This window comes from Typopeltis vanoorti, chromosome 11 (assembly GCF_054136105.1).
Source record: "Typopeltis vanoorti isolate ZY-2024b chromosome 11, IOZ_Tvanoo_1.0, whole genome shotgun sequence".
Classification (NCBI taxonomy): domain Eukaryota; kingdom Metazoa; phylum Arthropoda; class Arachnida; order Uropygi; family Thelyphonidae; genus Typopeltis; species Typopeltis vanoorti.
The window spans coordinates 2,668,296-2,692,750 of NC_143559.1; the positions used below are offsets into that span (position 1 = coordinate 2,668,296).

Genomic DNA, 24,455 nt, shown 5'->3' on the forward strand with positions numbered 1-24,455 from the left:
TGTTTTGTTGCTCAGTTTAAACTGTCTATTATATGTGCCCTTCACTTTTGTTGTGGAGGATGATTATTATTTTTATGTGACACCTTTTCAGAGTTCAGTCATCCCCTCGACTTACGCCGTTCGAGTTACGTCCTTTCGAACAAGACGCAAGCGAGTGTAAGGTAAAGCATGCACGGTGGCAACAGCGCTTTCAGCAGCAACATCCCTAGGCAGTTGGCACATGTCTTCAATTGTTTCTCTGTTCATTTTGTGTTTGAGAAATGGGTTATGTGGATATTTATTGTTAAATATTTCACGATGTTTTGTGCAACATGCCCCCTATACGAACAATCAAAAAACCTGGTGAAGAATCACAGAAAAAGAGGCAAGCAACTGATCTTGAAACGAAGTTTCAAGTTATAAAGCAACATGAAGCTGGTAAGCCCATCAGTGTGATCGCACATGACTTCGGATGGTCTCATTCTACAGTGACGACCATTTTGAAAAATAAGGATAAAATCGTAGAGGCTGTGAAAGAATCTGCTTCCATTAAGTCGACAATAGAGACGAAGCAACAACAAGGTCCTATCAGTGATATGGAAAAGCTACTTGCATCATGGGCCTGAACCAAAAGCGCATACCCTTTAGCACTGTGACCATAACCGCTAAGCCTCTTCGACATGTTGAAGGAGAAAGCAGAACCCGATTATGACTACGAATTCAACGCTTCTTCTGGTTGGTTCATGAGATTCAAGGCGTTTTGTTCTGCATAATATGAAAATGTATGGGAATCTGCAAGTGCTGAGAAGACTGCCAACGAGTTTGTGGAAAATTCAATAAAATTATTACGGAGGAAAATTATTTGCCACAGCAAACATTTAATATGGACGAGAAGATTTGGGTGATTATTCTCCTGTTTTATAGTGGCAGTAACACACAGTACAGTTTCATAATAAGGTTTAAAAATTAAAATGACAGTATACTTATTACAGTTAAGTTCCTAACCCCTATAACTCTGTTGATTTAATGTATCGACTTACGTCCTGCCGGATGGAACGGAACCCGGACATAAGTCGAGGGATGACTGTACATGGACTCACTGTGGGAGGCCAATGAACACTACAGGATCTATCTCTAATGCACTCTACAACCCACTGTTTGCATTACATCTGTCACTAATTCTACAATATTTTATGTGTTTGGTTCTTGTCATCTTTAAAGCATCATAGATTTTATCTTTGCTCTGCTGTCATTCATCTCCATTCTATTCTTTCCTATAGCAGTCTCCATTATGTCTTCTGCAAAGTGTTAAATAATAATGATGATAACAGGTATCTCTGTCTGACACCCTCTCCTGATGTTTGCAAACTTTCAGTTCTAGCACCTAATGAGATAGTTACCTTTGGTTTCTGGTGGAGATTCTTAAAGAGATCTGCTAATTTTTCTTTGATTCCACCTTTGTTTAATATTTATGCTTTTTCAGTCTATAAAACAGATACTCTGCCTGTTTTAGAAGCTATTCTTTGAATATCCTCAATGCTACTATTATATCTCCAACAGACGTGGAGATTCAATTTTCAGTTCATAGTTTACCAGTAATGAGGATTTACTCTTGTAATGTTTGTGTATATTCCTGAAGACAGCCTCAAACAACAGAATGTTTGAGGCTGTCTTGTTTTGAGATGATTATGTAATAGCAAACTAAGAATTCTGTTGCTAACCTTAGGACAGACCCTATTTCCTAGTGATAATCCCTATGAGTATCACTAAGAAAGTGGTAGTTAATACATTTTTGTTCTCCAGATGATAGAGCTGGAGAACAAAAATTTATTCACAGTAATAAACAAAAAAAGTGTGAATAAATTTTTGTTCTCCAGATCTATCATCTGGAGAACAAAAATGTATTAACTACCACTTTCTTAGTGATACTCATAGGGATTATCACTAGGAAATAGGGTCTTTCCTAAGGTTAGCAACAGAATTCTTAGTTTGCTATTACATAATACAGTACAAAAGATGTCTATTGTGTACATATACTTTCAAAGATGACTTCAACATGGAAGCTGAAACACTGCATTTAATTTATTATTATTATATTATTATTATTATTAAATTTTTTTCTCCTGATGGCAGTTGAATCTGCAAATCTGTTACAGTTAACTCTAGCTCCTTTTTTTTTTTTTTTTTTTTTGGTAGAAAGTGGCCTGTTTTTATATACTCATCATTGTCATCATCATTATTACACAACACCTCCATGGAGACTGAGGACTCATCTCAGGAGACTTCTTTACACTCTATGAGATCCAACATCCTATCCTGCTATATCATTTATCATTCACTACCCAAATTTTTTGTGTGTTAATCATGTGCATTCCCTGGCCACTTTTCCTGTTTTGCAAAATGAATGAAATAAAAAAACCTGAAGTTTCTGGAAAGAAAGAACCCAGTTGCCTCCTTATACTGTAAAGTTGAGAAGAATTATAAGTAGCACTGCTGATGCTGAATCCCTTCAGGAAGATTTGAATAGACTTTTTAGTTGGACAAAAGAGTGGGCTGTAGTTTTAATATCAATAAATGCAAGGTGTTGCATTTTGTGCATTTTGGAGTACAGAAATATAAGACTGTGTACTATATCAATGGTGCCATACTGCAGGAAGTGTCTGAGATTAGAGATTTGGGAGTGATGGTTGACAGCAGACTGAAGTTTAGAGAGCATATTATTAGTGTTGCAAAGGTCGCACATTGTAGTGCTGCTATGAGAAGAAGTACTCTAACATGCAAGGATAAGGAAGTGGTTGTGCCACTGTATAAGGCACTAGTCAAACCACACTTGGACTATTGTGCTCAGATCTGGTCACCTGGTTTTCAATGTGATGTGGAGACATTTGAAAGGGTTCAGAGTTTAGAGAGCATATTGCTAGTGTTGCAAAGGTCGCACATTGTAGTGCTGCTATGAGAAGAAGTACTCTAACATGCAAGGATAAGTGGTTGTGCCACTGTATAAGGCACTGGTCAAACCACACTTGGACTATTGTGCTCAGATCTGGTCACCTGGTTTTCAATGTGATGTGGAGACATTTGAAAGGGTTCAGAGATGAGTGACTAAGACAATATCAGGAGTTTGGAATGTTGGCTATGGAGAGAGAGAGAGGTTGAAGAAATGTGGATTGCAGAGTTTGGTGGATAGGAGTAAGAAAGGTGATACGATAGAGATGTTTAAGTTAGTGAGAGGATTTTATCAGATTAATCCAGAGGGGATTATAAAAAGAGTAGAAGGTGAGAGGGGAAGAACTGGAGGTTACGTAAAAGTTTTGTGAAGAAGGGTGTGAAGAGTAGATTTTTTACATAGAGAATTGTCAGTGAATGGAATGCATTACCAGAATGTGTTGCTAATGCAAGGAGTGTCAAGGACTTTAAGATTCTATATGAAAAATATGTTGTCAGTCGAATGAACCTCCTACGATGAGTTTGTCAACTCCATGGTGGGTGTAATAATAATAATAATATGAGATTGACCAACAGTTGAAAAAGTCCATATATAAAGATTCCGCTTATCACAAAGAGAAATGAATCCAGGGTTTTACCTGTCAAAATGTGCAAATCCTGTCATTCTTACAACTCTGGAGGTGCTTATTATCAGCATCATCCTTTCTACACTTAAAGGTAAAAATCTTGAACATTTTGTAAGTGTGTGGGATAAGGCTGATGATCTTAAAGCGATAGCATTTGTTATCTTTTGTTTTCTTCAAATTAGTATCATTGGGGATGTTAAGTGACTTTCTGGCCAGCTGTACTTGATTCAAATTCTGATCACTGGTTCTTGAAGTTTACTAAGACAGCTCTTCTGGTTTTTAATATTTTAAATATTTCATCTATGCTAGTCTCCTTGTTGAGGATTAAGGATTCATCTAAGGGTCATCTTGTATTTGAGTCACTCTGGGAATTCCTACCAATCCTATCTTCTTTGAAATTTCTGTCTTCATTGAGATATCCTTAAGGTTGTTTTTTCATCTTAGTGTGCATAACTTTATACTTTTTTATAACAAACTGGCTGACCAATTATATTTTATCCATACTTTCAGTCCACTAAAATCATTCTTCAATTTCTTTAAATTGCCAATTAATTATTATTTTATAAAAGTTTTTACCATCAGCGAACAGTTGATTATCATTATACACTCATGAACCAAAACTTTATGACAACCCAACCTGTTTCTCGTCAATCAAACTCCACATTTGGTCAGAAATAGGCCAGTGAAGGCAATATTCTAGTATTATTATTGCACGGGCACCACCATGGAGTTTTAAGATTCTTCATGTGGGAAGACCCAAACTATCAACACAAAATCTATCGTGCCTCTCTTTGAAACCATTAACAGACATAGCATTCACAACTGACACAGGCAATCTATTTCATTCATCACTCTACAAGCAAAAAATATAGTCCTCACAGCCTTACTGATCACACTCTTACCCAACTTCCAGGTATGAATTCTTGTCCTGCCCTCTCTAGTCAAGTGCTAAAATATTTCCTTTGTATTAATCCCATAAAATCTCTTAAATTAAATATTTGTATCATATCTCCCCTTTTCACCTATCAACCAACTTTTTGCAACCCACAAACCCTCAAATCTGTTCTCATAGGGAGCATTCCACAGGCCACTCACCATCTTGGTCACTCGTCCCTGGATTCTCTTCACCACTTTCTAATCCCCAAGAAATCCAGATGACCAGACCTGACCACAATAATCCAGATGTGAATGGAATCGAGGCTTTATAAAGAGGAATGATAACTCCCTTATCTCTGCTTGTTAGTGTGTTCTTCAATAGACAAGTAATCCTATGAGCTACCCTGGCTACTTTAGCAATATGCCCTCTATATTCAACCCTCTGTCTACTACTGCTACTATCCCCAAATCCCTAACTTCATCAGTTTGCTGGAGTATAGTTCCCTCAATGTGGTACACAGTATCCCAAAATGCATGATTTACACTTTTTACATTTAATTGACATTCATTATATTTTGCCCATACTGTAAGCCTATTTAAATCATTCTGCAAGCTCTCTACATCAGCTTAACCATTCCCATCCAACTTTGCATCATCAGCAAACAACTGAGTATCTCCCTTCAAATTATTTCCTATATCATTTATGTACACATTACACAGCAGGGGTCCAAGCAGAGAGCCCTGCATCATACCACTAATAACCAATTTAGTATATGGAGGAGTCATATACTAAAAATATCATCAGTTTCATATCCATCCCCATTTGTTGCAGTTTGCATATACTACTGTATAATATATGGAAGAGCCATATACTAAAAATATCACCAGTTTCATATCCATCAGCATTTGTTGCAGTTTGCATAACAGTTCTGTGTGGCATCCTTTGCAAAATCCAGAAGTATCATCATATAGCCATTTCCTTTATCCAACTCAGCTGTCACTCTATTATAAAACGTTGGTAGCTTACTGAGGCATTACTTACTCTTTACAAAGCCATGCTGTCCCTCATAGAGTATCATATTCTTATTCACCAATTTCTGAATTGTCTTTTTACCAACTTTTCCACTACTACTTTCAACAACACTCATCAGATACTGATTGGTCTACAATTTGCTACCACAGACTTAGATCCTCCTTCATGCAAAGGAATAATTTTGCCCTCCTTCCACTCTCTTGGAAATTTGCCAAAGCTGAGACTTAAATTAAACAGCCTAGTCAAAGGCATTGCCAGAGACCCTGCACATTCTCGCAAAATGCAAGCTGATATCCCATTCAATCCCACAGCTGTATTTGCATTCAGATACTGCAACAACCTAAGTACCTCCAGTTCATTGATCTCTGTTCTGACATCAGACCATGTCACCTGTACCATAACAATATCTTCACTTGGATGATATATACTTGGAAAATGGTCACTCAGTGCTCAATAATTTCATGTTCCTCTGTTCCACAACCAAAAACCTCTTTGGGATTTCCTTTCACCTCCTGGTCTGATTTTGTCTCCTTACTATGCTGCTCACTTTTCTCCTTATATACCATCCACAACATTTTGTTTGTAACTCATGCATCTAGCTCCTATCCAATTAAATCTCCTGACTTGGGGTATACAGTGTGATATTGCTTCTTTCAGATACTCTTTGGCTATCTCCCATGCACTGTGAATATCCTTCCCTTCCAGGTCGTTGCCATGGCACTGCTTCAAACTTCCCCCTAAGTATATCATAATCACTTGCCTTGCAGTTCCACATATACACTTTCTTAATTAGAATTTCTGGTTTTTCTGCCTCTCAAGTTAAGACTACATGATCACTTTCCCCAATTGGAGGCAATGTAGTCATCTTAGCTATAGACAGGTCTTCTGATCCTATAAGAAGATCCAACACTCTTGTAGCCAGGCTCCCCTCCATCACATTCTGCTTCAAGCAATTATCTCTCAGTAAGTGTATAAATTACATTTCCTTCCTGCAATGTGATTTTTCCTCCTAATCTATGTCTCTGAAGTTGAAGTCCTCCATAATAGTTACTCGATTTGCAGTCATTGTACGAATCTGTTGATGCATGTTTTCCAGATCATTCCTGGAACCCTCTGGCTCTGGCCTATACTAGTATCCATCACATTGTAACAACGTAATTGTTACAACATGATGGATTTAGTATTTTCAGAGAGGATAGAGAAGACAGGACAGGGAGTGGGTACTGCTGATGGTTGCAGAGAATTACAGCCAACAAGAGAGTCAGTCAGGCAGATAACAGTTATTTTGAGTCAATTTGGTGTGAAATTGAGGCCAGTAGGATAGGATAACTGGCCTCAATTTCACACCAAATTGACTCAAAATAACTGTTATCTGCCTGACTGACTCTCTTTAGCTGTAATTCTCTGCAACCATCAGCAGTACCCACTCCCTGTCCTGTCTTCTCTATTCTCTCTGAAAATACTAAATCCATCACGTTATAACAATTACGTTGTTATAACCCTATAACAACGTAACCTACTGGTAGTCAAGTCTCACTAACACCTATAACTTTTGGCATTGGTTAGTGCAACTAACCAATGCCAAAAACTTTCAGCTTTTTTTTTCTGATGCTTCTAGCATTATTATATTATATAGAAACTGTAGCATCCCCTTAGGCTTCACCACATTTTCATCCTGAATTGACTACCCATTGGATATTGTTGCTTGAGAGACTAGATTCCACACTTTTTGTACATTCACACACTCGTTTACTTCACAGGTAGATTCACACACACTCATCTACAACCACCCTAATTTCTTTAGTTTTCCTTACTTTGTGCCTCCACACTCTCAATCAACAAAGCTCTCTCTCTAGCACAAGGCCATACTTATGCACATGCACACGAGACTCTAGCTGGGGTCCCCAGAAAAATTAGGGCGAATTTAAGGTCCCCAAACAATGAGGAGGGTCCCCAGAGCACTCTAGCACCTTGGGCCCTGCCAACCTCAGGAATAGTGTATTGCCCTGTCTGGACACATGAATTCATTTAAGTATAGTTTGGGGATTGTTCTCATGGACATGACTGGGTCATTGGTATAGATGAAAGCGATTCTCCAGAAAGAATTAGCAGTCAGTGTGTGTTCAGTTTCAGACTAGGTATTGCTCTACATGGTGACAGTGTTTCCTGCTGAGTCTGGACTCTTCCAGCACAACAACAACTTCCCATGTCACAAGGCTCACATTGTGCTAGCATGGTTCAGACAGCTTATGCAAGAATCCTGTATGCTCACCCTGGGCCTATTTCTCATGATTTGAATTCCATCAAACATTGATTGCCTGGGAAAGGTTGGGATCATGTAGAACATGGCTTCTGCTAGTTGGCACCAGTGCCTCACTCAGACACTGATCTTTGTGATATTCTGTCTAGCTGGTCCAGAAAACCTCAGGACATGATCTTGACTAGATCATTCCATGATCTAGTCAAGTCAATACAAAGACAGGAGTAAGTGATTATCTTGCAAAAGAGGCCAAACATGCTACCAGGTAGATGATCATAATGTTTTGTTTCATGAGTATATATTCAGCTTTTTATCTATTTGTACGTTAATGATAGCCATATCATCAGTATTCAAATTACTCAGGCAGCTCAGGTACAGAGTCCTGTGACACACCACTAGTCACCTGCCATCAACTAGCCTCTACTTCCCTAAACTACTCTCTTGCATCTATCATCCATCTTTTTTATCCTTATCAAATTCTTATCCATTCCAGTTTTCTCCGGTTTGTGTGATGAGTGCCATGTAGTATTCCATCAGGTTTCTTTCTAAAGCCATGTAGCTATTCTTTTTATCCAACTCAACTGAACTGTCACTCTAAAGTGAGTGTGAGAAATATGGTGATTTCCTCTTGCTTTCCATGTTGCAGTAGTAGAATCAGGTATTTCTGTATGCCAAAATTGCTTCTCCAACTTCATTAGAATTCTGCCTTCTGATGATACTAAGGAGTACACCATCTTTTTTCCATCTGACTTCAACCTATCTCCCTAGGATGGCCATACTACTGCAGGAGCTTGTGCTCCCACAGCATAACTGTAGATCAGTGCTTCTCAGCTAGTGGTACACATATCCTTGGTACACTCTGGTGTCCTGCACCAGAGAAAACATCACTATTGACAATAACATAGTCAATGAGACTTTTCTTATTCCTTGCCTCTTCTCTCCATGTGAATTTGTGCACATTTTTATGTTGGAACATGGTGTTAGTAATAACCAGTCCATGTCCTGAGCAGAACTCCAACAGATATTTGCCATTATTATTAGCTTTGCTCTTTTCTCCAATTTTTCCCAAAATATTTTTGTATGTCTCACAATCATTTCCTACTCTGCTATTTAGATACCCAACAAGGACCAACTTTTCCTCTTTCATTGTGTCAGTTGCTTTTTCTAATGCCTCAAAAAATTCCTCCACTTCTACCTAAGTAGAACCTTCTGTGGGACCATAGGCACAAATAAGTCTCATTGTCCAATTCCTCATTCTCATATTTGCCCACATTACTCTACTTGAGACTGACTGCCATTCAAGAAGATTAGCCTTGTATTTTGTGTTGAATACTATGGCTACTCCTTCTTTTCCTTGATTGTCATTGCCTGAATCTAACATTTTGTATTTATTGCTCAGAAAGATCTCACCAGTTTTGGTCTTTTTTGTTTCAGTCACCCCTATTATATTGATCTGGTACTTATCTAATTCTTCAGCTAGCTCCATTTCTTTGCCACTCAGGCTTCTTATGTTGATAGTACTGATCTTTAACTCTGGTGATGTTGAGTTGGGGTTTGTTTTCAGGTTTGTTCCAGTAGCTGACTTTTCGCTGTTTGCCCTGGTTCCCTGGCGAAAACAACGGGAGCCTTGTTTAACCAGGTGATGCCCCAGCTGGCATGAAATTTTGTCATGTTGTACCATCATTTTTTTTATTTTTGTTTAACCAATAAGAATACAATTTGGCCAGCTAAATCCCAAATTGCCAGCCCATCCTCGTTCGTTCAGTATCCAAGTAGATACCCAATGGTGTGCACCACGAGAAGGTGAGGATTGGACATTAGGTCAGAAGCCCTGGTCAGTTCTCCGCATTCCTTTAAAGGCTATGTGGAGGTCTCCTCTCAGTTATACAGCTTTGACCTTTAAGCATCCCATTTATTACAGGTATTATTACATTATTTATTACAGATTATTACAGGTATCTCCATGGAATCAGTAGACTCATCACGGGAGACCCAAACTATCAAAACAATATCTATCATACCTCTTCTTGAATTCATTTACAGACGAAGAACTCACAACTGAGTCAGGCAATGCATTCCACTCATTCACCACCCTCCAAGCAAAAAATCTAGTTCTCACACCCTTGTTAACCAAACTTTTCCTTAATTTCCAGGGATGACCTCTTGTTCTTCCATCACTATCACACAGCTGAATATTTCCCCTGCATCAATCTTATAAAAACCTTTTAGTAATTTAAAAGTTTCTATCATATCCCCTCTTCTCTGCCTATCAACCAACCTCTGCAATCCACAAGCTCTCAATCAATGTAGGGAGCATTTTTTACGTCACTCATCAACTTAGTCGCTCTTCTCTGGACCCTCTCCACAACCTCCTCATCTCCAAATCATAATAATTAATATTAAAGAAAAAATAATTGTAATTATTAACTTGATTAATGTTAAATAGTAGTGTTAAGTAATTATATTAATTAAGTCTTAACTGAAAGAGCTTATAAGTGTATTTGTTTATTTATAATACAGATGCAGAAAATATATTTAGGGCTGAAAAACTGTTGTTCTGTATTTCATCATTTTATGGATTCAGAACTAACTTCAGTAGCCGAAAACACTATTTATCTCCACAGGTAGGCATTCATTTAGTATTAAATTTTTTAGCCTTAAATATTTCATGTGACATATTCAGTGTGTTTAGGAGGAATTCAGTGATTCTGAAATGAAATTTCAAAGGAAAAAAAAATGAAAGCTTGAAGAAAAAAAAAGTAAGCTTCAGAGAAAAGGTGATAGTCATGGTGGAGCCCATAGAAGCATCAAGTAATATTAATAGGCGATAATTTCTTAATTCAGCTCCTAATGGGTACAGTAACATGTGACTATATATGTATTATAGTCTAGGTCAGTATTTTCATTCTCTGAGTTTATAAGCACTATGTATTATTATGTTTGCTGTGTTTAAATGTGTGCATTTACTGAAAAGATGTCAACTAAGTTTTCAAATGCAGAAAACGTTGCCATCCAGTTGATTTACAGTTTGGGCAAAGGCAATGTGAGAGAGCTATAATTGAGGAAAGCTGACAGTGATTATTGACTGTATCATCCTTAAGTGATCCCAAATAGCATACTAGTAGAGTTATGCAAGAAAAAAGGAGTACAGGTTACAAATGTGTATGACGATTTTAAGGGACTGATGGACAAACTGAATTTAAATGATTTTGATGTGGGTCAATTGAAGAGGGTGTTGCTGCAAGGGAGGAATAATGACTGCACTAAATAGAAGATCTGAGGAAGTAAAAAGTGATGTGGAAGAGTAGGAAAATAGGGTAGGGGAGACTGAAGGAGAATTTGTGAATGGAGAGGTGAGTGAAGAGAATGAGACAGCAGAAACATAAGCGAGGCAAGGAAACACAACAGTCAGGATGGGAAGTCAATGTGAGAATTGTGGATGCATATATGTGACCAGACAAGAGAAAGGATTGGATGGCCTGAGATGCATATTGGGGGAGGGGGGGGGGGGGGGAGGCTTGAGAATGGTTGTAGGATCAATAATGTTAGAAAAGAATGACCAATTGGAGGAGAAATAGTAGTGTTAATAGGACTTGTTGTAGAATTATGAACTATTATGTTTGTTTTCAAATGCCAGAAGGATCCAGAATAAGAGAAATTAAATCATTGCATTGATTGCGTTCATTCACCAAAAACTGTTGATAAATGACATATGGCAGGATGAGAACAACATCCTCACAAGAGCAGAGAAGTTTTAAGAGACAAGTACCTTATGTAATATGCAACAGACAGAATGCAGGATCAAGGTTCTTGGATTTCATCATCTCATCAAACAATGTTATAATTGGTATGTAAAAGGATATGATTTTTTTCATATCTTTTTACAGTTGGTGTTAGATGTGCAGTTGATGATAGCAGAGGAGTTTGCAAGAAAGAAATGTATAGATAAATTTCCTCCCTTCCCTTCTCATCTGGTGAAATGAAGTTGAAAAATTGAGTCCACTAATGAGGGGCTTGCGACAAATTAATGCAGCCTGCTCATTACTCCTCCGCTGCATATCCCCCCCCCCCAAGGGTAAGTATTTATGACTGTAATCCATGTTTGTTCATGAGGCTGGCTTGCCTGTTCTGGTATGAGACCTGCTAACTCACCTTTAGTCAAAAGAGACTTCATAAAAGTTTCTCACATCATGAATGGGAATTGAACCCAGATCTTTCTGACCAAAGGGCTTCATTTATACCGACTGAGCTATGGAAGCTCTATAGACAAATTAGCCTGACAAATAATAAAATGGTGATCATTATAGTTGATTTTAATTTTGGTAATATACACTTGAATGAAGATATGGCAACTGCAGGTAAAGAGAATGAATTTTTCAAGTTTTTGAGAGACAAGTACCTTTGGTAATATACAAAGGGTGGTCTGAAAAGTTTTCGGCCTAATAATGAAAAAAGAAATTTATAATTTCAAAATTAATTTTATTTTTCAACATAATCTCCTCCCTTAAGACTAATAAATTTATTCCAGCGATGCTCCAGGATGGAATAATCCTGCCATTATCCTGTCCATGCAGTGGTTCTCAGTAAGATCTGCAAAATACCTCTCTACAGAGATAAATTTTGATTCGAAGAAGTCTGGTTAAAAGATCGGAATAATATTTCCCCAAGTTATTGTTTTACCCTTTTCAAGATAATTAATAAACAAAATGCCTTTAGCATCCCAAAACACCAATGCCATGACCTTTCCTGCTGATGGAACCTGCTTTGTCTTTTTTTTTTTTTTTTTTTTGGCGCTGAACAACTAGCTTCTGTCCACTGTTTTTACTGCTATTTGGATTCTGGTGTGTAATGGTGAATCCAAATCTCATCTATAGTAATAAATCGATGCATAAAATCAGTTTTATTCTTGTTAAACTGCTTCAGGCACTGTTTAGAGATTTTCATGTGAGTGCGTTTTTGATCTGCTGTGAGCAAGTGAGGCACTCATCTTGCACAAAGCTTTTTCATTTGCAATTCTTCATGCAAAATATATCCTATGCATTCTTTTGAAATGCCTATAGTCTCAGCAATTTCATGCACTTTAACTCTGGACATCCAATACCATATCGTGCACTTGATCAATGATTTCTGGCATTGTTACTCTTTTTGGATGTCCTTCACATGGATCATCTTCAAGGCCACGTTTAAACTCAGCAGTCCATTTTATAATTGTCGAAAATGAAGGAGAAGAGTTGCAATAATCTTTAATGAAAGGTCTTTTTGGTCTAACGCCAAAAATAATCTTTTGGCGTTAGACCTTCTTTTACAAAGAATTTTATAACCGCACGATACTCCATTTTATCCATTTCAAGGGATAGATACAGACAACACTGTTGCTTCAGACAGCTGTATAAAACAAACTATTTGATAGAATAACTTGCAATTTCACATGGATGCTTATGACAGATGTACCAACTCAGAAAAAAAAAAAACCATGCCAATAGTGTTGCTATCTATGGTTGAGGCCGAGAACCTTTCAGACCACCCTCGTGCAACAGACAGAATGCAAGGACAAGGGTCTTGGATTTCCTCATCTCATGAGAGAATGGCATTACAATTGGCAAGTTAAATCTTCTTTCATTTGATGAGAGTGGTCATGAAGTGATTACTTTGGAGTCCAGCCAAATGAGCCCTTCTCTGAAAAAGGTATATATATGGAACTATAAGGCTGGGGATTATGAAAAGTTCAGGAGACTGCCTGGTTATTTCATGGAATGAGGAATTGAATGGAAAGGATATCAATGCTGCTTTCATTCTACTCAAGAAACACTTAGTAGAGGCAATATCTGGGAAGGGGTTAGGTGAGAAATAAATAAATGAAGAGGTGAGGTATGTGATCTGGAAGAAGAACACAGTATGGAAGCAGCACAAGATTAGTGGCAATATTCAGTTGCATGAGGAGTAAGAGCAGTTTAGGAAGGTGACCTGCTTGGTAAGGGTAGAAAAAGTGCATTATGAGCAGCAGGTAACTAATGAGGTGAAATAATCATAGAGTTCTTTCAATAATTGGTTAGTAAAAGAAAGAATGATGACCACTGCAGAAGATACAGTTGAGAATAGTACATAAAAGTAAGGAACAAAAGGAAGAATAGTTCATAAAAGTATTTCCTCCTTGTGAATAAGGCATCATTCAGAACTTCAGTGTAGTAGGAGGAGGGATGGAGAGTGAACAGGAGGTATATGGAGAATTGAGTAAACTTAATAAGGCCAAAGGGCTTGATATATCATCAAGCCCTACAGCCTTATTAAGTTTATTCAATTCCTCATATAACTGAGGAGTAGAGATAAAAGAACTGATATTTTCATGAAGATGGACAAGGCAAAAAGAGAGGAGGAGTGCAGTTGATGATAGCAGAGGAGTTATGTCCTTCCAAAGAGGAGATGCCAGATGAAAATAGTGGTAATGGTTGTGAGGTAAATTTCTGATATAAGGTGGACAGGATGAAATATTTAGTTGGATGATAATGTAGATCTAGTAATGTGGTGGACAGGGAGAAGGAAATGTATAGCAAATTAGCCTGACAAATAATAAATTTGTGATCATTATGGATGATTTTAATTATGGTAATATAGACATAGTTAGGGATTTAACATCTACCTTGATACCTTTATTTAATGAATCTTACACTGGACCAAGTTCCAGAAGAGTGGAAAGAGAACAAAATTGTTCTGCTTCATAAGGGATGTGGTAAGACTGAGGATTCAAATTATTGGCTAACCTGTGTGTGTGTGTGTGTGTGTGTGTGTGTGTGTGTGTGTGTGTGTGTGTGTGTGTGTGTGTGTGTGTGTGTGTGTGTGTGTGTGTGTGTGTGTGTGTGTGTGTGTGTGTGTGTGTGTGTGTGTGTGTGTGTGTGTGTGTGTGTGTGTGTGTGTGTGTGTGTGTGTGTGTGTGTGTGTGTGTGTGTGTGTGTGTGTGTGTGTGTGTGTGTGTGTGTGTGTGTGTGTGTGTGTGTGTGTGTGTGTGTGTGTGTGTGTGTGTGTGTGTGTGTGTGTGTGTGTGTGTGTGTGTGTGTGTGTGTGTGTGTGTGTGTGTGTGTGTGTGTGTGTGTGTGTGTGTGTGTGTGTGTGTGTGTGTGTGTGTGTGTGTGTGTGTGTGTGTGTGTGTGTGTGTGTGTGTGTGTGTGTGTGTGTGTGTGTGTGTGTGTGTGTGTGTGTGTGTGTGTGTGTGTGTGTGTGTGTGTGTGTGTGTGTGTGTGTGTGTGTGTGTGTGTGTGTGTGTGTGTGTGTGTGTGTGTGTGTGTGTGTGTGTGTGTGTGTGTGTGTGTGTGTGTGTGTGTGTGTGTGTGTGTGTGTGTGTGTGTGTGTGTGTGTGTGTGTGTGTGTGTGTGTGTGTGTGTGTGTGTGTGTGTGTGTGTGTGTGTGTGTGTGTGTGTGTGTGTGTGTGTGTGTGTGTGTGTGTGTGTGTGTGTGTGTGTGTGTGTGTGTGTGTGTGTGTGTGTGTGTGTGTGTGTGTGTGTGTGTGTGTGTGTGTGTGTGTGTGTGTGTGTGTGTGTGTGTGTGTGTGTGTGTGTGTGTGTGTGTGTGTGTGTGTGTGTGTGTGTGTGTGTGTGTGTGTGTGTGTGTGTGTGTGTGTGTGTGTGTGTGTGTGTGTGTGTGTGTGTGTGTGTGTGTGTGTGTGTGTGTGTGTGTGTGTGTGTGTGTGGATCTGTAGTTAAAGTATTTTAGGGGTTAGTGAGAATCAAAATGTAGATTTCAGTTGACAACAACAACATTGTCTTTGATGGGCAGCATGGATTTTATTATTTTTATTATTATTGTTATTAGGTAACCTCTATGGAGTTATCAGACTCGTCATGGGAGACCCACTCAACCAGCAACATGTCTATCGTAATGAGCTTTGAAGTTATTTACAATTCCTGCACTTGCAACTCACTCAGGCAATGCATTTTACTCATTAAGAACTCTCCACATAAAAAATCTACTCCTCACACCCCTTCTTCACCACATCTTTAAACAACTTCCAGGGATGGCCTCTCATTCTTCCTATCTTAACATCCACTCTTTTTATAATTTCTCCTGTGTTAATCTGATAGAATCCCTTAACTAACTTGAACGTCTCTATCATACCTCTTCTTTTCCTCTTATCCACCAAACTCTGTTATCCACATTCTCTCAAACGCTCTTCATAATCAACACTCCAGAGTCCAGATATCACTTTGGTTATTCATCTTTGGACCCTCTCTAATGTTTCCACATCACAATGAAAACTAGGTGACCAAATCAGAGCACAGTAGTCAATATGTGGTCTGACCAATGCCTTATATACAAGCCCCACAACCCCGTAATCTCTACATGTCAATGCACGTTTTATCATAGCAGCTATATGATGTGCAATGTGCACTTGGAACTTCATTCCACTGTCTACCATCACCAAGATCCAGAATCTCATTCACTTCCTGAAATACAATTCCACTAATACAGTACAGAGCCTTATATCAGCCAGTCATCAGTATATCAGTAAGCGGCCAGATCAGTTTGAAAGCATCAGTTCTCATCTGATCACTGAAGTTTAGCTCAGTTAGTACTTGGGAGGGTGACCATCTGGGAACCCCGGGTGCTGCTGGCATTAATTACTCCTAGATGAGTCTTTGACTCCATGGGGTCTTGGGTAATAATAATAATCCCTGTATCCCAAAGTGAAACACCTTGTTTTATTAATATTAGAACTACAATCCCACTCATTTTTCCAAGCTAAAAGTCTATTCAAATCTTCCTGTAGAGAAGTAACATCAGCACTGTTCCTGGTAATTCTATCTACTTTGCATCATTGGCAAACAGATGAGGATCCCCCAGTCAATCCACATGAAATATGCAACATGCTGGCCTGGTTAGTGTATCCGCTCTCCAGCCAAAAGGCTGTGGGTTCGAATTCTGCAGTGGGCATTGATGTTTGTGATTGTCTGTGGAAATATTAGTGGTGGTGGTGGGTGGTAGATGCCGTTGATGTAGTTGTGGTTAGTTGTTGTTGGTGGAGACAGAGAGATGTAGAGTAGGTGTCCTCCCTCGATGAATCTTTGGACTCCCTAGAAGTGTCATGCAATAATAATAATAATAATATCATTAACAAACATGTTAAACAGTAGGGCCCAAGAACAGAACCTTGAGAGACACCACTGGTCTCCCTTATCTGAGACATGGCTCCATCATACAGAACTTTCTGGTATCATTCAGAGAGCCAATTTCTGATCCATTTAACCAACATACTATCTATTCCTATCCCCTGCAGTTTGTACACCAACTTATCATGTGGTAATTTATCAAATGCATTTGCAAAGTCCAAGAATATTATTATTATTATTATTCAGGCCTCCATGGAGTCAAAAGACTCATCGTGGGAGATCCTTCCTAAGAAACACAGTCTATCAAGACTAATCGTGGGAGGTCTCTCCTAGGAAACGCAAAGTCTATCATACCACTCCTTAAACTCATTGACTGTTCTCGCTCTCACCACTCTATTAGGCAATGATTCATGGTTCAACCACCCTCCGTGCAAAGAAACCACTCCTCATCCTCTTGCTCACAGTTTCCTTTTGTAACTTCCAGGGATGGCCCCTTGTCATCACCCCTTCCTGTTGTTCAACCAAGCGAAAGAACTCTCCACTGTCAACCTTGTAATCACCTCTCAATCACTGTATATGATTCTCCTTTATCCAACACATTCATCATCTCATCACAACACATAAGCAGATTGCTAAAACAGCACCTGCCCTTCACAGATCCATCATAGAGAATCTTATGTTCATCAACACAATCCTGTATTATTTTTTTAACCAATTTTTCCATCACTTTGATCACAACTGCAGATATACAGACCAGTCTATAATTGGAAACTTCTGTTCTTGAACCATGTTAGTGGAGAGGTATTATTTTGTCTTCTTTTCACTCCTTAGGAACCATCCCCACTGCAAGACTTTGATTAAATAAATAGGTCAAGGGCATGACTAACTCTTTTGCATATTCTTTACAAATATGTGGTGACATGTTATCCATTCCCACAGCTTATTGCATCTAACCTGAGCAGCACTTGATCCACCTCTGATTCTTTCCACCTTTAATTCTCCTAATTCTTGCCTTCCTTCTACATGTTGCACAGCATCATTCACACCACTATGATACATACTAATGAAATGTTTGTTAAATAATTCCATTATATCATTTGCTGTGGTTATTCTGCTATCATAACTATCCATCAGCATCAACCTGCATAATTAATTTTCCACTTGCTTGCCACATAGCAAAAAAAATTCCCTTGGATTAGTTGTAACCTGTCTGGCTAATCTCCTCTCATATTCTACTTTTTCTTTTTTAACCATGCCTGTCACTTTTCTGGCCTGCACTATATATATTCTTCATGTATCTATTCACTGCAAACTGTCTTGTAATTCTTCCATAACAATTTCTTTTGTAACACTGCTTGCTTGATTTCACTGTTCATCCATCTCACTCCTACTCGATTTATTCACTTAACTTTTGGTATGCATATATGCAATGCTTGTGTTAGATACTGCCTTACCATTTCCCATGGACTCAACATCTTTTCTACACAATTCATCAACCCAATGTATTGATGCTAGTTGACTATGGAGCTACTGATAATTACCCACTTTATAGTTCCACATACAGACCTTCTTGATAACAACCTTTTCCTATTTGACTACCTTTCAAACTAATACCTCATGATCACTTTCATCAACACATGGCAGTGTTAATACTTCATTCACAAATAGTATTAAGTGTAGTTCCACGAAAAAGGTATCATTCGTGGTACTACGCTTAGTACCCTTCTGTTCGAAAATGACCAGATAATCATACCAGGAAGCAAAGATGAACTCCAAAGATCAATATACTCCTTAAACATAGGTGCAAAAAAATGCAGAATGCAAATATCAGTAGACAAAACAAAAATAATGGCTTTTAACAGACCATCTCCAGGCAAAAGTAAAATCATTATTCAAAATAAAATTTTAGAACAAATTAACTGCTTTAAATACCTTGGATGTACTGCATTATATGCAAAGGAAACTGACATTGACATTAAAATTTCAAACTTAGTAAAGATAACAGGAATGATCAATAATATTTTCAAACATAATCAAGTTCAAAAGCATACAAGAATCAGAGTTTATAAAGTTTTGGCAAGACCTCGGAAGTGAATTATGGACCATAAAAACTGCAGGGGTGCTTAAGGGTCAAAGCTGTATAACTGAGAGGAGACCTCCACATAGACTTTAAAGGAATGCGGAGAACCGACCAAGGCTTCTGACATAATGTCCAATCCTCACCTTCCCATGGTACACCCTGTTAGGTATTTACCTGGCAATTTGGGATTTAGCGGACCAAATTGTATTCTTATTGGTACAACATGACAGAATTTCATGCCAGCTGGGGAGTTGCCAGATTAAACAAGGGCCCTGTTGTTTTCACCAGGGAAAAAAGCAAAAAAAGTCAGCTACTGGAACAAATCTGAAAACACACCCTAACTCAACATCACCAGAGTTGAAGATTGGTACTATCAACATAAGAAACCTGAATGGCAAAGAAATGGAGCTGGCTGAGGAATTAGATAAGTACCAGATTGATATAATAGGGGTGACTGAAACGAAAAAGACAAAACCTGATGAGATCTTTCTGGGCAATAAACATAAAATGTTATATTCAGGCAAGGAAAAGAAGGAGTAGCCATAGTATTCAACACAAAATACGAGGCTAATCTTCTTGAATGGCAGTCAGTCTCAAGTAGAGTGATGTGGACAAATATGAGAATGGGGAACTGGACAATGAGACTTATTTGTGCCTATGGTCCCACAGAAGGTTCTACTTAGGTAGAAGTGGAGGAATTTTTTGAGGCTTTAGAAAAAGCAACTGACACAATGAAAATGGAAAAGTTGATCCTTGTTGGGGATCTAAATATCAGAATAGGAAATGATTGTGAGACATAAAAAATATTTTGGAAAAATTTGGAGAAAATAGCAAAGCTAATAGTAATGGCAAATATTTGTTGGATTTCTGCTCAGGACGTGGACTGGTTATTACTAACACCATGTTCCAACATAAAAATGTGCACAAATTCACATGGAGGGAAGAGGCAAGGAATAAGAAAAGTCTCATTGATTATGTTATTGTTGATTGTGATGTTTTCTCCCTGGTGTAGGACACCAGAGTGTACAGAGGATTTGAAATTGGAAGTGATCACTATTTAGTCTTGAGCAGGATAAAATTGAATTTCATATTGAAAAGAATAACATGTAAGAAAGTTTTAAAGTGAATAAAAGTTGAGCAGCTCTCAGATGTGAACTGTAGACTAAAATACACAAAGTTTATTGAAAAAAAAATGAAAGAGTTTGAGAACAGGAATCAAACCTTGGAGATTCAGTGCAAGCCTTGAAGAAAGCCCTGATTGATTCAGCTAGAGAGGCATGTGGTGAAGTTGTCTGCAAGAACAGAAAAATTAGAACTCCATGGTGGACACAGGAAGTTAAAGAGGCAGTGAAGGAAAAGAAGAAAGCATATCAAAAGTTCCTGGCAAATAAGTCAGCTTGTGCTCTTAGAGATCAAGCACGTGTGTAACTTAGTGGAAGTGGTGTGTGCTGTCTACAATGCTAAGATTGAATTCTAGTCACTGACTAGAGGAGCTTAAGCCTTTTTTCGAAATATCGGTATCTGACATTGTTGCTCCAGGAACGGGGAATGAATGTAGGAAGACAAGTAGTGTGATAGGAGAGAATGAAAAAAATATATATATGAATGAGAAAATAATAGTTGATAGTGTGGAAGGCATGAGTGACTGTGAAAGTTTAGGAGATGGTTTTGTTTGGAAGACTGAATTTAGATTGAGTGACTGACCTGCAGTGGGAGATAGATGAGTTGAAAGAGGAGGTGGAATGTCTTGTGAATGAGAGCAGAAGTATGAACGATAAGATTAGGAGAATGGAAGAGATAAATGCAAGCCGAATCAGAGTAGGGATAGAGAGAGAGAATTTTGAGAGCATTAGAAGAGGAGAGAAAGGAAACAGTAGAAGAGAGGAAATGAGTGAGAGGTATGGAAGTGCTAGAAGAGGAGAGAATGGAAACAGTAGGAGAGATGGAATGAGAGAGAGGTATGGGAATGCTAGAAGACAAGAGGATGGAAACAGTAGAAGAGACGGAATGAGAGAGGGATATGGAAGTGCTAGAAGTGGAGAAAATGGAAACAGTTGGAGAGAGGGAATGAGGGAGAGGTATGGGAATGCTAGAAGAGAGAATAGCAGTAGAGGAGAGGGAATGAGAGAGACCTATGGGAATGAAAGAAGAGGAGAGAATCGAAACAATAGGAGAGAGGGAATGGTAACAGGTATAATGTATGGTGACTCAATGATTCGTGGTGTTCAAGATAGGATGCGTGAGGAGTGTTTGCCAGGAGGAACAATAGAAAGGGTGGCTATGGAAATTAAGAGAGGTGAAAGGGAGGATGTGATGATTGTGATGGTAGGAACAAATGACTTGAGTGTAAGTCGGGCAGCGAGAGATATCAGATTTTTGCTTGAGGCTGTACGGAAGAAGACAGAAAGAGGAAAAATAGTGTGCGTGTTGCCTAGGTATGATAATGATGAGCTGAGCAGAAGAGCAGTGATATTGAATGGCATAATAGCAAGAATGTGTGACAAGAGAGGACTGGTATATGTGGATGCTTGGAGCGTGTTTGAAGAAAGAGATGAATTGTATGCGAGAGACCGCTTACTTTTGAATGAGGAAGGATGTAGGCATCTGGAGCGATTGCTGTTCTGAACGAGTCAGTGTGTCCCAGGGAGGATGATAGCAGGGATGGCCTCTTGTGAGAATGGATACTTGGGAGAAGGGAAACAACATCAGGTAACACTGAGCCCAGTGGAGTCTAGAAGGAATAATGCTGGGTATAGAAAAATGGCATTTATATGCTTTATACTAATGCCAGGAGTATCCGGAATAAGGGAGAGGAATTGTTGGTGCAGATAGCATCAGCCTGGCCAAAAATTATTGCGATCACTGAGACGTGGTTGACTGAAGGGGATATAACAACAGGAATAGAAGTCGCTGGGTATAGCATTTTTCGTCAGGATAGGAGGGGAAAGCGTGGTGGTGGGGTACTGCTTATGATAAGTGATGACCTATGTCCTCTAAGAGTGGAGAATTTGGAAGGAAGTGAGACAAATGATTTTGAGAGCGTATGGTGTGAGGTAGAGGTAGGCAAGACAGGATATTTAGTGGGGTGTTGCTACAGACCCAGGAGCACAGAGTATGGGGACCAGGAGATGTTTAGACAGCTAAGTTTGGCAAGTGCAATAAGAATGATTGTTATGGGTGATTTTAACTTCAGTAGTATAAATTAGAGAGAGGAAGATGCATGTAGCAATAGGGGAATATAATTTCTAGAATTCTTGAGGGACTAATGTCTTAGGCAACATGTAACAAAGGGAACAAGAGGTTCAAGAGTTTTGGATTTGGTTATAGCATCACAAGAGTTGATAATAACTGAGATGACATCTCTCCCACCAGTTGGAGAGAGTGACCATATGGTTTTGACTTGGAAAATGAATAGACATGCAGGAGTATCAAAGAGACGAGAACTTATGTGGAATTATAAAGCAGGTGATTATAATAGTCTTAGACGTCAACTTCGGAAAGTTTCATGGAGGCAGGAATTGGAAGGCGGGGATATCACTAGTGCGTGGGAAATTGTGAAAGAATATTTGTTTATCATCAATGGTAAGTTGTATACCACGAGTGAAGAAGAGGACGCAATTTGGCGTAAATTGGATGACAAACAATATTAAACAGGAATTGCATGCGAAAAAGAGGCTATGGAAGAGATATAAGGAGACAGGTGAAGAGATGCATGAGGAATATAAGACACAGGCCAGAAGAGTGACTAGTGTGGTAAGGAGAGCGAAACTGGAATATGAGATGAGATTGGCCCAAAGATCCACAGAAAATCCTAGGGAATTTTTTAGCTATGTGGCCTGTAGGAGGAGAAATGACTGTGGAAGAATGATATTGTGGGATAAAAATGGGAATAGAGTGACTGATGCAGACGACATAGTGGAATTGTTCAATGAACACTTTATTGGAGTATTTCATCCTAGAGGAGTCAGTTTTAATGCTAGAGGGATAGGACTGGTTCGAGGTCTGGAGGTACAGGAGGAGAGTGTGTTTCAGATACTGAGTACTCTGGATGTCAGTAAAGCGGTGGGACTTGATGGTATTTCACCACGAGTTTTGAGAGAATGTGCTAGGGAATTGACAGTGCCTTTAACCTGGCTTTTCAATGAAAGTCTGGCTTTGGCAAAGGTGCCCAGGGAATAGAAGGAAGGTAAGATAGTGCCATTGCATCAGGGTGGTAACAGACTGGAAGTTTCTAATTATAGGCCCGTCTGTGTGTCATCAGTAGTTGTTAAGATCTTGAAGAAAGTAGTGAGGGACCGTATACAGCATTGGGCAGATGAGGGTAATGTTATCTGTGAGAATCAACATGGATTTGTGAAAGGACGCTCTTGTTTTAGCAATATGCTAGCCTTTTATAATAAATTTTCAAGAACATTAGATGAGGGAAAGGCATATACTGCAATTTTCTTAGACTTGGCGAAGGCACTTTACAGGGTGCCACATGATAAGCTGATATTTAAGTTGCAGCACATGGGTCTGGATGTCAGATTGGTCAACTGGATTCAGGATTGGCTGTCTGATAGGTATCAGAGAGTTGTGTATGGTGGAGCAGTTTCCAGGAGGCAGAGGGTTACAAGTGCGGTCCCACAGGTCTCAGTACTAGGACCTATATTGTTTAACCTTTATATCATTGACATAGCCAGTGGATTGCAGGGGGATATTCAGTTGTTTGCGGATGATGTAAAGCTGGGAAGGATTATTAGTAATAGTGCAGATGTGGTAGCCCTGCAAGAGGATTTGAATAAATTAGATAGATGGGCAAATGAATTGGGGTTGTCAGTTTAATGTAGAAAAATGTAAGGTCTTGAGGTTTGGGAAACATCGATGGGATGCTGCATTCTCTATGGGAGGAGTTATACTGGAGAAAGTAGGGGAGACAAGAGATCTGGGGTTGCTGATTGATAGAAACCTGAAATTTAGGGGACATATTGCAAAGGTGGTGAAGGTAACACAGAGGAATGCTGCAATTATGAGAAGGACACTGACCTGCAGGGTTATCATTCCGTTGTATAAGTCTTTGATCAGACCACACTTAGACTACTGTTCTCAGATTTGGTCCCCAGGATTTGAAGGGGATAAATTAACTGTGGAAAGGATAGAAAGATGGATGACAAAAATTGGTTTCAGGACTGTACAAGCATAGTTATGTGGATCGGCTGAGGGAATGTGGACAGCAGAGTTTGATGGATAGAAGAAAGAGAGGTGATATCATTGAGACTTTTAAACTGTTGAGAGGTGGTTACAGGGTTTACACTGGGGAGTTCTTTTGCTTGGTTGAACAGCAGGAAGGAGTGATTACTATAGGCCATCTCTGGAAGTTACGAATGGAAACTGTGAGCAAGAGGGTGAGGAGTGGTTTCTTTGCGTGGGTGGTTGAACCGGGTGATGCGTTTCCTGATGGAGTAGTGAGAGCAAGAACTTTGTCAAGAGCAGGGACATATTGCAAAGGTGGTGAAGGTAACACAGAGGATTGCTGCAATTATGAGAAGGACACTGACCTGCAGGGTTATCATTCCGT

The 24,455-nt window shown here is 39.0% G+C and overlaps 1 protein-coding gene across 3 annotated transcripts in view; it reads left to right on the forward strand.

The window, feature by feature from the left end:
- LOC150101271 (myelin protein CNP-like) overlaps positions 1 to 24,455 on the forward strand; it is a 279,632-nt gene that overhangs the window by 239,787 nt on the left and 15,390 nt on the right. For 2 of the 3 annotated variants that reach the window (XM_090400742.1, XM_090400744.1), the window contains exon 5: positions 10,241 to 10,344. The exons of the other annotated variant lie outside the window; for it this stretch is intronic. In XM_090400742.1, the coding sequence (XP_090256868.1) occupies positions 10,241 to 10,344 (104 nt within the window). The remainder of the gene's footprint in view (positions 1 to 10,240; positions 10,345 to 24,455) is intronic. 3 annotated transcript variants of the gene reach the window in all.